Here is a 12,614-nt window from a genome sequence, read left to right on the forward strand (position 1 = left end):
CTTACCTCCATATAGCGGGGAATTGTTGGATGTGGAGAGAATCCCCCAGACGAACGTGGGGACGACCAGGGCGCGCCCCCTAATGAGGAAGGTGCGTTGTGGTGATTGACAGCTTATTATTGGTTCTTGGCAGCAGACTGAATTCCACCTGCGAGCCGCTGGAGGGGCTCTTGGCAGTGTCTCTACCAAGGCACAGGATTGTTGTGTTGTCAGGAATATTTGGTAAAGCTTGGCGACTTGGCACTGGAACAGAAAGCTTGATACTTCTACAATGATACTTTATTCGAATTCGCTCTGATTCAAGTACCAATTCACATCACATCACTTGAGCCTTCTGCTTCAGAGCCATTCATGACTTCATAAGAACATCGCGACTTTTCTCGCGTGGTATATTTGAAGCTACCATACGGAGGTAAGTGGGGTGTCCCGCAACTACGTACAAAAGCTAGCTGTGCCATAACATAACCTTGTTCGCAAGCCCGCGAATTTATGGGGAGAGGGGAAAAATCTGGAACCCGAGCTGCTAGTAGTGGATATCTGGTCTATCAAAATGAATGATAAGCCTCCCCTTCACTAGTAATAAACGGCTAGAGAGTTACCAGATTGAGTCCCGATTTACTGCTGTATTTCACAATACATTCAAGTACTTGCCAAATACTCCACGCGGCGGACAAGTAATTGGAGCCCGCTCTATCTACAGTCAAGCTTGACACCGTACCGAGCAGTGGTGATCAAGTGATCTGCCGGATATAAACACTGTTTCCTAGCCACTTGATTGGACGAACAGGGATTACACTGTTTGAAAACACATGATTTTAAACCCCAAAAAGGAAATCAAGATGTTTTCCGCGGAGTATCGGAGTACAAGCCCAACTTGGGCATTTCTTTGCGTCTGAGCTCATTCTGCTTACGAAGTCCCCTCCCACCACCCCATTAAATCCCCAAAGCTGAACCAGTGCGCTGCTTAGTCTTACGAATATCTTTGTCCTCAGTGCCTCACGCGCTACAATAGCGGATCTATGTGGGGAGGAGGAGTGGAGTGGGGTGGAGTGGAGTGGAGAGGAGTGGAGTGGAAAGTTGGTGGTGGGCACTGGTAGAGAGCGCGATTCCACATGAGGAAAGCCTGTCAACCCCTCTGTGGGGCGTTCTAACTACTTACAGTACTCCGGAGTAAGCTACTTTGTTGGAGGCGTTGGCGTTCCCCAAACTCCATTATTCACGGTCATGCTTGTCGGCTCGTTGGTGAGGCTTGAGTCAGATCCGGGAAGACCTCTGATAGGTGGGAAAGTGCATTCAGTAACTTGTATCTAGTCTCCAAGTCTCTCAGTCTTTTGTCTATGAATATCAGAATATCAGTCTAAGAACCGCTTGCGAAGCAAACTCCATCCTCTTAAGTCCATCACCACAACGCCAAAAACAAACCTCTGAGTGCCATCCTAACCTGCAACTCAGATCAAACCTTCATCCTCCGACTGCGACCAATTCTCCTCATCCTCCGCTTCTTCCTCCTCAGTCTTAGTCCAATTCCCCTTTCCATACTGCTTATCTTTCTCCCCAGCCTCCTTCAAGCGCTTATCATAAGCCTTCAAGAAGGTATCTCCGACAATGTGATAGGATCCTTCGTCAATATTCAGATCCGGCTTCACATTCAGTGGTCTCTTGGCTGCTCGTGTCCAATACATATGGGAAGTCTTGCTGGCACGAGCAGCATTCTCTTTCAGGAATTCGTAAAAACCTTGCGCCTCTTCTTCGAGACCGAGGACACGCAAGCAGCGGATTATGCGGGTGATGCGGAGGTGATTGTGATCGAATTGTGTGTTCCACGACCTCGTGCTATTAGACCAGGAGTCGGGATTCTTTTCGACCTGCGATGTGTTAATAAGTGGCAAATACAAAATAGGACATCGGTGCGGACTTACTGTCTCAAAGTGGCCTTCCTCGTTCAATTTAGGCCTGAGACCATAGAACCACAGGATTCTGCTGAAAGAATCATAGAGTGCTCGTCGCAGGTTAGGGCTCTTTCGAAAAGCCTTGAATACCTCGTAGTCGATCTTAGGTGCAGACCCACCTACAATCATGGATGCTGAGGAACTAGGAGTTAGCATTACTCTTCCAAAACCAACTTCAACTGGGAGTAAGGAGCACGAATCCACAAGCAAAGGCTTCAGAAAGCAAATCTCAGGAATCTCCAAGGCATGGCAAAAAGGAAGTGAAGCGAATCGTAGAATATCTTACGTTCTGGGAGAGGAAACATAGTCTGGATGTAGGCATGGTCTTGTTCAAGTTTCCTCATATCCCACTTCATCATATCCTTTAGATAACGCCCTTGGAAATCCGTACCATCGCCCCTGTAGAATTTGATCAGAGCCGGCGAATTCGATAGATCATGTCTGCTCATCGTGTTGGTGATATCGTGACAATGCTGACTGCGAGTTGTGAGACTTGATTTTTTGGATTGCGATTTGGTCTATTACCTCGCTCTATGGAAAACCACCTTTATGGAATGAATGCAAGGCTGAAAGCACGCGCAAGGCTAGGTAGGAAGGGAAGGCGAGAAAACTAGTCTGGATGAGGTAAGCGATGGGTTGAGATCTGAGTGGGGCTTTTGTTTTCGGCGATACCTTCCCCATGTACCTCAACCACACTCAGTGATCTTTATTTCTCTTTGCATCAACACTATGAAGAAATTGCAGTGATCAAGTGAGCAATTGATGATACATAGCACCAAGGTGATCGCTTCATGTACTGAGTATCTAGCCACTCGTGATTGCAATATCACACTCCAGTTTGTGATGGTTTCTCTCACTACCTCACTACCTCAAAGTCCAATTGTTTTTCATTTGAGTAGCACGAAAAAGGTTTAATATGAACTTGGACATCTAAATATTGGTCAGTGTTTGTTTTTTGGTCGTAATTGCTTCGATATGCCTGCCTTGAATTTTCTTTTTCTTAATTCGAGAAGCTCGTTGTGGGATCACGATTCGTTGAAGTCAAGATCCTTCCACTACATTTCTACTTCTTCCCGATGTAATAACTCCACCAGAACCAAGGGTAGGAGGGGGAGGGGAGGGGGGTCTTTCTTTCCTGCTTTCAAAGTCATTGTCGCCCGTCCACTTGACCTGGATCTCGGTAAATTATCAGGCCTGGGACGAAGTATTAGAGAGGTCATTCCATCAGGCTACTTGCAGAAGCAACTTGTATTGAATGAGCTTGTAGTGAAACTGCGTCTTTCTGTTGAACCTATCGCATGCCTGAGATCGGGCACCAGAAACTCTTCCGGGTTAAAAATCCAAGTTGCATGAGTTCTAGACTTTCATTTCCTCGATCTTTCTACAAAATCCCAAAAGCTGTGATCTCGGCCACACATCATGGAAGCAGAATGGATGTGGCACTCCGAGTAGTAGAGTTTTGTGCCCTGATCTGTCCCCTGCGATGCATACTTCCGAGCACGCCCTGGGGCTTCTGACTTGGGAGCAATTGCTTGGTGAGAACTAGCACTCGAAATTTGACATCTGAAGGATATACTAGGACAGAGCCCGAGTATTACGAGTCAGACCTTTATATTAAAACTTGCATATACCCAAGCCACCCAATCGTATTTCAGAAACTGAAAACGCATGAATCTCAAAGCTTCTGCTGCAACTACATGACTCAGGGAAAGCATGGATGACGGGTTAATGCCTGAATATGCCAGTCCAATCTTTCGCATGTGTGGGGAGCTGGTCGGAAATCTGGAAACTTTATCACATCTCACTTATCGTCTATCGACATAGCAAACAGCCCTCAATTCAAGAACGTATCATTGGTGGAACTTCCATTTCTTGACTGCCACATCATATATGCTGACCATACCTTTTTTCGGGAGCATGCTTTATTGGTCTTGATTTCAAACGCTACTCATACGTAACTCGTGCTTTCAATATATTTTCATCTATACATAAGTTTGCATTCGACGGGAAGCCACACTTGAGACATTTTTAAGGATTGAGTTATTGGTGGGGTACGGAATTTAGTATTTCTCTTTGTGAAAGAGGAGCAGAATTTGGCCCTCCCAATGCTGAACAGTCTTTCCGCCATCGCCATATATAAGCCCCTCTTCCAGCTCTCTTCGACTGCCATCTTCGACTGATCATCACCACTCCCCACCATTCCCAAAAATCACAAACAATTTTATCTCCAACCAGAATCCTCACAAACGTCGAACCCCAAAAACTTCCCCCGATTCTTCCAAAATGCCTAACAATCATGGGATGACCAAGGACGCATCACAGCGCATTCAATCTACGCAAGCAGGTCCCTCTTCCCCACGTACGTCAACACATACTAACAACATCCCGAGGCCAAGAATGGTGGCGACATGTCCGCCAACGGTTTTGCATCTCGTGCTCAGTCTACTGGCGATAAACATGTGAATTCCAGTAACTCGGCTGGATATGCAGGAGCCGGTGGACTTGGATCCAACACCTCTGCCGGCAACGCTAGCAACAAGGCTCAGAAGTGAGCATCTGTTGGAAAATGAGCTAGTTCGCTGAGTGTTGGGAGTCATGCGCTTGGGGGCGTAGTGTAGGGGGCGTTTTTAGGTCTGGGAAATGGTGGTGGAAAAGAGGAATGATATGTTGAGTTCGCTCGTTAGCAAATCGAAAGTCATGCGTGAGCTTATGTCTACGTTCCTAGTGATTGCGTGAGTTGGAAGACTTGTGGATGTGTCTAACAACCATAACCACTTGATTTTTCTCTACTGTTTTCTATCCCTTTGGAGTGCTTAAAATCCATGTTTGCGCCGGCTGCAAGACTTCTCTACGCTGAGTATGGAAACATGGTGACCGCCAGCCTGTAACCGATGCTTCAGGCAAGAATAGACAACGGTATGAGGCATATAGATAGCTTTGAAAACTTACTGTACACGCTGAAATAGTGTCATGACTTTTTGAAACTTGGTGGGTTGCACACATTGGAAAATAGAACTTCGAGTACTTAATTTTCAAGAGCGTCTCTAGCCCATGCTATTCCGAAGAACGCACTTATAAACCTATGTGCGCTAGAATGGTTGGATGAAATCCGAGCTCCAGGATTCGTAAAATCATTTGCAGGCTTCTAGTATTGTTTACGCGTGAACAGATCAATGCTGAAAAATATATAATACCTGGACCGTCATGTTCTCTGTGGGGCTCGCGTTGTAGGATTGCCTCCAACAACGCGGGGAAATATTTATCGTTTAGACGCCTAGTAATCTCTGCCAAGAGGAAATCATGGATCTAGAAGACTACTCTTAGACTAAAGAGTATGACTCAATTTTATGGGCTTAGAAAAAAGGAGGCGTGTGATGCCTCCTGCACTAGCGGAGGGATACAGAGACCAGTAGAGCATATATATTCTGCAAACGCATACAAACATTGAAAGGTGTATTTGTTGCCGAAAGTTTTATCGACGATGGAAGGAAGAAGGTCGATTTGTGTATTGTACTACTGTATGTGCAGCAAGAAGAAAGAAGAGGAGGAAGCGAGTTGGGAGATGTCGATGTCGCAAGGCTGAAAGCTCGGACGATTCTTTCGTTTCAAAGCATGGTACGAAGGAAGCGCCTCGATGTTTCAAGGCGATGATAATTCGTCTCATGTTCAGAATATGGTGCCAAAGGTCTGAACACTTTTCTTCTTCCTCTTCCTCTTCTATCCTCTTTAATTCTCTCTCAGTAATCTCCATAATCGTTATTCCATCGCATCGTCAACATGTCCTACCAACCGCGCAGTCGAGAACTCTCCTGGGCTAAGCCCCTCTCCATCGACCTCTTCCTCAAGGTCCTCAATGTCACCTTCTTACACCCCTTCGTGGCATGGATGCTCCCATTATGTATGCGCGCGCAAGCTATGTCCTGGTGGCATCCTGCGATGCAAGTTGTCATCGCATACGCGTCTCTCTTAACCGCTCTTTTCTTCCTAAACACGCTTAATCGCCAGATCGCATACTCGAAACCACGCACAGTAGATCTCTCCGAGGAAGTCATTGTGATTACGGGTGGCGCAAGTGGCCTGGGGCTTTTGATTGCAGAGGTCTACGGCATGAGGGGTGCTACGGTTGCGGTGCTAGATGTCAAGGACTTGGAGTCGGGAGAAGCGAGAGGAGTGTCGGTCTACAAGTGTGATGTGGGCGACAAGGAACAGGTAGCAAAGGTAGCGGTTGAGATTGAAAGAGATGTCAGTATCATTACCACATTTAATGATCTCTATTAACAATTTGCAGCTTGGTCCTCCAACAATCCTTATCAATAATGCCGCAATCGTCAACGGGAAACCCCTCCTCGACCTTTCAATCGAAGAAATCGAGCGCAACTTCCACGTAAACCTTCTCTCCCACTTTTATGTTCTCAAGAACTTCCTCCCTGGTATTATGCGAGCTGGACAAGGTACAATTGTCACCATCTCGAGCGTTCTGGGCCAAATTGGTGCCGCTCATTTGAGTGATTATGCTGCTGCTAAGGCAGGAATAACAGCTATGCACAAATCTTTGGCAGCGGAGCTCAAGTCGACACCAAATATCAAGACTATACTTGTATCTCCTGGCCAGTTGACTACTCCTCTCTTCACTGGTGTCCAGACTCCCAATTCATTCTTTGCTCCCGTATTAGAACCGGTGGATGTTGCGAAGGAGGTCATTGCTGCTATTGATGGGGGGAGTAGCACAGAGCTGGCAATGCCACTTTATGCACGATGGATAGACTGGATGAATGTCATGCCAGTGGGTGTACAGACTATCATGCGGAAGATGTCTGGTGTTGACAGCGGTATGAAAGGCTTCGTGGGAAGAGGGGAAGGAGAGAAAGAACCTCTGATATAATGAAATAGATGATCTTGGTGCTGGCGCCGAGATTAAACTATAATTATCTAGACCGCAAAATGTAATGTAAAACAGTCAAATGAATTTTTCCTTTTCCGCATCTAAAGAGATATCTCCATGTAAACTGAGGTCAACCTCTAAACAGGTGCCTTTTGACTTAGCTGAAACTCCCAACTAAACCTCAACTAAGAACACTCCCAAAGAGTGCTTGATAATAGAAAAGACAGCCGCATAGTGGTTACTTTAAGACCGCTGAAGCTGGGCACAATCTTGAGAACCCCTGGATCACGTGCTCGACGCGAGAACCTTCAAAAATTTGGAAGACGCGAAACTGCCTGGACAGCAAGCTCTTCGAAATCTCAACCTCATTCTGCGAAAGCTTCCGACGGTCAGATTTCCATATCAATACGACCACATAGCCTTCGGTAGCCAGTTACAGAGCGAAACTTTCAAGATGCAGGCTCCCGTGGTGGTTATGAGTAAGTTATAAAATCAAACAAACTGAGGGAGCTCTAGAAGCTCTCCCCAACCAGAGCTTCAGAGTACTAATGGATCTTTGCAGACACCCAAAATGGGGACAGACAAACCGGAAGAAAAGCACAGATGTCCAACATCACCGCAGCGAAAACGTAAGCTCCACCAGCAAGCCTCGAGCTCTCACAAGGCCGTGGAAGATCAGAAGCTTATAAACAATAGTGTCGCAGATATTATCCGGTCATGTTTAGGACCAAAGGCTATGCTGAAGATGCTTTTGGATCCTATGGGAGGTATCGTGTTGACAAATGACGGCCATGCCATCCTGCGAGAAATCGAGGTCTCACATCCAGCGGCGAAGAGCATGATCGAGCTCAGCAGAACACAAGATGAGGAAGTTGGAGATGGAACTACGACTGTTATTATCCTGGGTACGGACTACAAGATGGCATATTTGAACAGCAGCTAACACCATGCAGCTGGAGAGATGCTCGCACAAGCACTCCCCCAGTTAGAGCGAAATATCCACCCGGTTGTGATCATCTCCGCCTTCAAGGCCGCCCTGAAAGACGCCCTTGAAATCATCGACGAGATCTCCCTTCCAGTCGATATCGACGATGACGAGGCCATGTACCAACTGATCTCCTCGTCCATCGGCACGAAGTTCGTTTCCAGATGGTCAACCCTGATGTGCAATCTTGCACTGAAAGCTGTTCGAACTGTCACATTTGATGCAGGTGGTGGCAAGAAGGAGGTCGACATCAAGCGTTATGCAAGAGTTGAGAAGGTACCAGGTGGAGAGATTGAGGATAGCAGAGTTCTGGATGGTGTTATGGTCAACAAGGATATTACCCACCCGAAGATGAGGAGAAGAATAGAGAACCCCAGGATTATTCTGTTGGATTGCACACTGGAGTACAAGAAGGGAGAATCTCAGACGAATATTGAGATTAGTAAGGAGGAGGACTGGAACAAGATCTTGCAGATTGAGGAGGAACAGGTCAAGCTTATGTGCGATTCTATTCTTGCGCTCAAACCGGATTTGGTCATTACTGAGAAGGGTGTCTCTGGTGAGTTTACGTCGTCTAATTTCAGAGGCTTGGCTAATATTCCTAGATCTCGCTCAACATTACCTTTTGAAGGGCAATGTCACTGCTCTCCGCCGTGTCCGCAAGACAGACAACAACAGAATAGCTCGTGCTACAGGGGCAACAGTTGTCAACCGTGTGGACGATCTCCAAGAATCTGACGTCGGAACCCAATGTGGTCTTTTCGAGATTGAGAAGATTGGTGATGAGTACTTTACTTTCCTCACCAAGTGCGCAAACCCAAGAGCATGCACTATCCTCCTTAGAGGCCCTTCGAAGGATATCTTGAATGAGGTTGACCGGAATTTGGCCGATGCGATGGCCGTTGCCCGCAACGTCATGTTCCACCCAAGACTCTCGCCCGGTGGTGGTGCTACGGAAATGGCTGTTGCTGTCAGATTAGGTCAGCTTGCGAAGAGTATTGAGGGCGTTCAGCAATGGCCATACAAGGCTGTTGCTGAGGCTATGGAAGTCATCCCAAGAACTCTGATCCAGAACTCCGGAGCCAGCCCCGTTAGAGTTCTCACTGCGTTGCGTGCCAAGCATGCCGAGGGTCAAAGCACGTGGGGTATTGATGGTGACAAGGGATCACTTGTTGATATGAAGGAGTATGGTGTTTGGGAGCCAGAGGCTGTCAAGTTACAGAGCATTAAGACGGCTATTGAGGTATGTCGAACGCATCTTTCTTGATTTCCTGATACTAATCTATTATAGTCTGCTTGCCTGCTACTGAGAGTCGATGATATTTGCAGTGCTAAGGCTGCAAGACAAGCTGGAGGCGGTGGTGCTCCAGGTGGAGGAGAGGAGTAGATGTCTTTGATACAATGTCAGTGTATGAAAAGCAATGATAATATGGCGCGGCATACCCTTGTATCATAGTATAGAAGCTCGGGGCAAATGCATGCGCGAATTTCATGCCAAAAGAAAGCTCACCCGCCCTATACGATATGCTGATCTGAAACTATAATAATGCATGCCTTTTTGGCCCACCTCGTAGATTCATCTAGCCAGATTCGATATCTGTTCAATCATCATCATCATGAATAATAACACCCGCCTGCTCCACACCCTTCATCTCATTGTCCTCATTGCCTTCCCCCCCATACGCCTGCGTACTGCCCACTTGGACACGAGGCTTAATTCCCCCACCCGTACCATTCTCCCCTTTTGCCTCACCACCCCCCTTCCCACCCTTCCTCTTCTTCAACTTCTCCCTCTTCTCGCGATTCTTCCTTGTCTTCTCCCTATCCCTCTCCTCCCTCTCCCTCTTCTCCTTATCCCAATCCTCCCCATCCTGTTCCTTCCTGACATCCTCATCCATCTGCCTCAACCTCTCATACTCGCGCCTCCGACTGGCTTTATACACATGGAACTCCCCACTGCCTGCACCGGCGCTGGATCCCTGCACATTGGTGACGATCTCTGGGGGGAGGGGACCGTTATGCGTGAGGGAGGATGAAGTACTGGCGGGGAGACGGATCTCTTGGTCTGGTTTTGCAAAGAGCGCGTTGATGTGAGAGGCTGTTTCTGAGCGCGGGGACAAGGCACGTTTCTTGAGGGGGCGCTTGGAGCGTGGATCGGCGGAGGTGGGGATGCTTTCGGGAATGGCTTCGGACATTGTGAGAGAGTGAGATGTGAGATGAGTTGTGATTGTACAGTATGCGATGGTGAGGTGAGGTTGGAGATGTGTTGGCTAGTCTGCCTCGGGTATAGCGAATGGCAGTGGCGATGATTGAGATGTACGTTGGAGTCTGAAGATTATATTTGTATGCTCGAGGCTGAACAAATAGAAGAGTTGACTGTACAGGTATGAGATGGCAAGGCTTTGATATTGCTTATTTATTGATATCTTACGTATACATTCGTAATAAAAACACACCCCTTGGAATCATTAGTTAGCGATATCAAGGGAGGGGACTTTTGCGATAAGACAAGGCTTGCTTGCTTGAAACAACAACAGTGTTCCAGCATAGACAGTAGTGGGGAAATCAGGAGTCTCAGATCTTATAGTACATACGGTACTTATATTCGAACTCGACCATTCTCTAGTGTTTGTACTTCTACTTTATTATTATACTACACCTGAAATAAATTGAACTTGCCCCCACAATCCTTCTCAAGATGGGGAAGCCTCGCATGATAATATTGATCAGACACGCCCAGTCAGAGGGCAACAGTTAGTTCCCCCATGTACACCGTTCAGCTTATTTTGCATTCTCTTCATGTCGTGCAGGGCTCTGTGCTACGCTGATTCCCGCGCTGATTCCCGCAAAATCATACCACTAACTCAAGCCAGAAAACCGCGATATCCACCAGACAATACCAGACCACAGAGTAAAACTCACCCCCGAAGGCAAGATCCAGGCCGCCGAGGCAGGTCGACGTCTGCGCTCTCTCCTGCGCGCAGATGACACCCTTCACTTCTTCACGTCCCCGTACCGCCGAACCAGAGAAACCACAGAAGGTATTCTTAACACCTTAACCTCGGATGAACCTTCCCCTTCGCCGTTTCCCCGCCACTCGATCAAAGTGTATGAGGAGCCGAGACTACGAGAGCAGGATTTTGGAAACTTCCAGCCATGTTCGAATGAAATGGAACGCATGTGGCAGGAGAGGGCGGATTATGGGCATTTCTTCTATAGGATTCCTAATGGGGAGTCTGCGGCGGATGCGTATGATCGAGTTAGTGGCTTTAATGAGAGTCTATGGAGGCAATTTGGGGAAGATGACTGTGCTAGTGTTTGTGTTTTAGGTATGTTCACTTCCTCCGTCTCAGTCGACCAGAGAGCTGCGAAGGAGTTGTGAAAATAACGAATACTAATAAGACAAATAGTCACCCACGGCCTCATGTCTCGCGTCTTCCTTATGAAATGGTACCACTTCAGCGTCGAATATTTCGAAGACCTGCGGAACGTAAACCATTGCGAATTCCTCATCATGCGCAAGAGAGAGGACTCAGGGAAATACATATTAGAAAACAACCTCCGTACATGGTCCGAACTAAAGCGCGAGCGTCTCGCTGCCACAACAGCAAAAGAGAAAGCCGCCCCCAGCCCGCTGCTATCCGAAAAAGATAAAGAGAAGGAAAAGAAGCTACTTGAGTCCTCCAACCCCGCTTCCGCAGTCCCAGTCCGCAAGAAGTGGGGCGGCTGTCCAAACGGCTGTGATCACAGCAAACATTCTTTCCGCAAAGAGAACTCCATGCACGCCATGCAACAGAATGGCAAAACATCAACAACAACTTCGCCCATCACCGCATCTACCGAATCTCTCGCATTTCGCAGGCCCGCGACCAGGAGATGGCAATCGTCCAGTGATGAAGATGAAGACGACCCACGGGGCCGCATTGGACCACCTCCCAAAGTTGACGTACAGAAAAGCCTGGACGAGATAGTTTCGAGCCCTGACGGCACACCATCCTTCATCTCCGTAGAAGACCGACTCCGGAACCACGCAAAGAGCCCCAAGCACGACCACTTACTGCACGTCAAGAACGCGGGCCGGGATTTCGGAGGCAGCGCGAGCGGGAACACGAGCCAAGCGGGCAGCGATACGGAGTTTAGCGCTGAAGAAGATGCAAGGAAGCGGTTGGCGAAGAAGAAGAGCAGTTCTGGTGTTGGGCACACGGGGATGGGGGTGGGGGTGGGGAATTCCAGTTTCAACGAGGGGTTGAAGAGGGAGGCTAGTGGGATGGGGAGAGGTGCGCTGGCGGATGCGTTGGGCGATCAGAGTGATATCGGGAGTGATGCTGGGGATGAGGGGGAACTGGGGGATTTGATTGCGGCGGAGGAGAAGGATAAGAGTGTGAGGGGGAGCGTGTATTGAGGAAGGCAAAGGGGTGCCCACTGCATTCTCAACGTGTCAGTCAAGTCGAGCAGGATATTGCAAGTCGACGAACACCAGTGTCGGTTTTTGTGTCCAGCACGGGTGAGTTCGAATTCTCACTCACCTGGCCCATTCGAATACCGAAGTTTCGTCTGGATTACGATGCTAGGCGTTTGAATGCATTAGCAGCAAGTATAGCATGGCATAGCATAGCGCGCGTCATTTCTTGGGCCAAGGAACAATTCTATATGCACGGCATGCAAAAGATTCAAAAGCGAAAAACAAAACAAGTAAACAAACAAACAAACAAATACACATACATATAAATGAATTCATCGTCAAATTTGCTACATACATACATATTTCGCATCCAGTGCAGACAGACAGATAACGCTG

General features: G+C 47.7%; 5 protein-coding genes across 5 annotated transcripts; 3 read left to right on the forward strand and 2 right to left on the reverse strand.

Annotated features, from left to right (window-relative positions):
• Positions 1–1,448: 1,448 nt before the first annotated feature.
• Ogfr (Opioid growth factor receptor) lies at positions 1,449–2,398 on the reverse strand (the record flags this gene model as incomplete). The annotated part of the gene is made up of 3 exons (XM_031150558.1): positions 1,449–1,865; positions 1,920–2,083; positions 2,236–2,398. The coding sequence occupies 3 exons, from the start codon at positions 2,396–2,398 to the stop codon at positions 1,449–1,451; spliced, it is 744 nt and encodes a 247-aa protein (XP_031005263.1).
• A 3,328-nt stretch (positions 2,399–5,726) lies between these two features.
• On the forward strand, positions 5,727–6,831 carry Sdr16c5 (Epidermal retinol dehydrogenase; the record flags this gene model as incomplete). Its single annotated transcript, XM_031150559.1, has 2 exons — positions 5,727–6,191; positions 6,238–6,831. 2 exons carry the CDS (start codon positions 5,727–5,729, stop codon positions 6,829–6,831), a joined length of 1,059 nt encoding a protein of 352 aa, XP_031005264.1.
• A 571-nt stretch (positions 6,832–7,402) lies between these two features.
• Positions 7,403–9,203, forward strand: cct3 (T-complex protein subunit gamma; the record flags this gene model as incomplete). Its single annotated transcript, XM_031150560.1, has 4 exons — positions 7,403–7,736; positions 7,785–8,375; positions 8,422–9,059; positions 9,108–9,203. 4 exons carry the CDS (start codon positions 7,403–7,405, stop codon positions 9,201–9,203), a joined length of 1,659 nt encoding a protein of 552 aa, XP_031005261.1.
• Positions 9,204–9,417: 214 nt separating this feature from the next.
• Positions 9,418–10,011, reverse strand: PRKRIP1 (PRKR-interacting protein; the record flags this gene model as incomplete). The annotated part of the gene is made up of 1 exon (XM_031150561.1): positions 9,418–10,011. The coding sequence occupies one exon, from the start codon at positions 10,009–10,011 to the stop codon at positions 9,418–9,420; it is 594 nt and encodes a 197-aa protein (XP_031005262.1).
• A 503-nt stretch (positions 10,012–10,514) lies between these two features.
• DET1 (Broad-range acid phosphatase) lies at positions 10,515–12,426 on the forward strand (the record flags this gene model as incomplete). The annotated part of the gene is made up of 4 exons (XM_031150562.1): positions 10,515–10,569; positions 10,690–11,145; positions 11,227–12,197; positions 12,388–12,426. The coding sequence occupies 4 exons, from the start codon at positions 10,515–10,517 to the stop codon at positions 12,424–12,426; spliced, it is 1,521 nt and encodes a 506-aa protein (XP_031005259.1).
• Positions 12,427–12,614: the final 188 nt, after the last annotated feature.

This window comes from Lachnellula hyalina, assembly GCF_007821495.1.
Source record: "Lachnellula hyalina strain CBS 185.66 chromosome Unknown contig00068, whole genome shotgun sequence".
NCBI classification, from domain to species: Eukaryota; Fungi; Ascomycota; class Leotiomycetes; order Helotiales; family Lachnaceae; genus Lachnellula; species Lachnellula hyalina.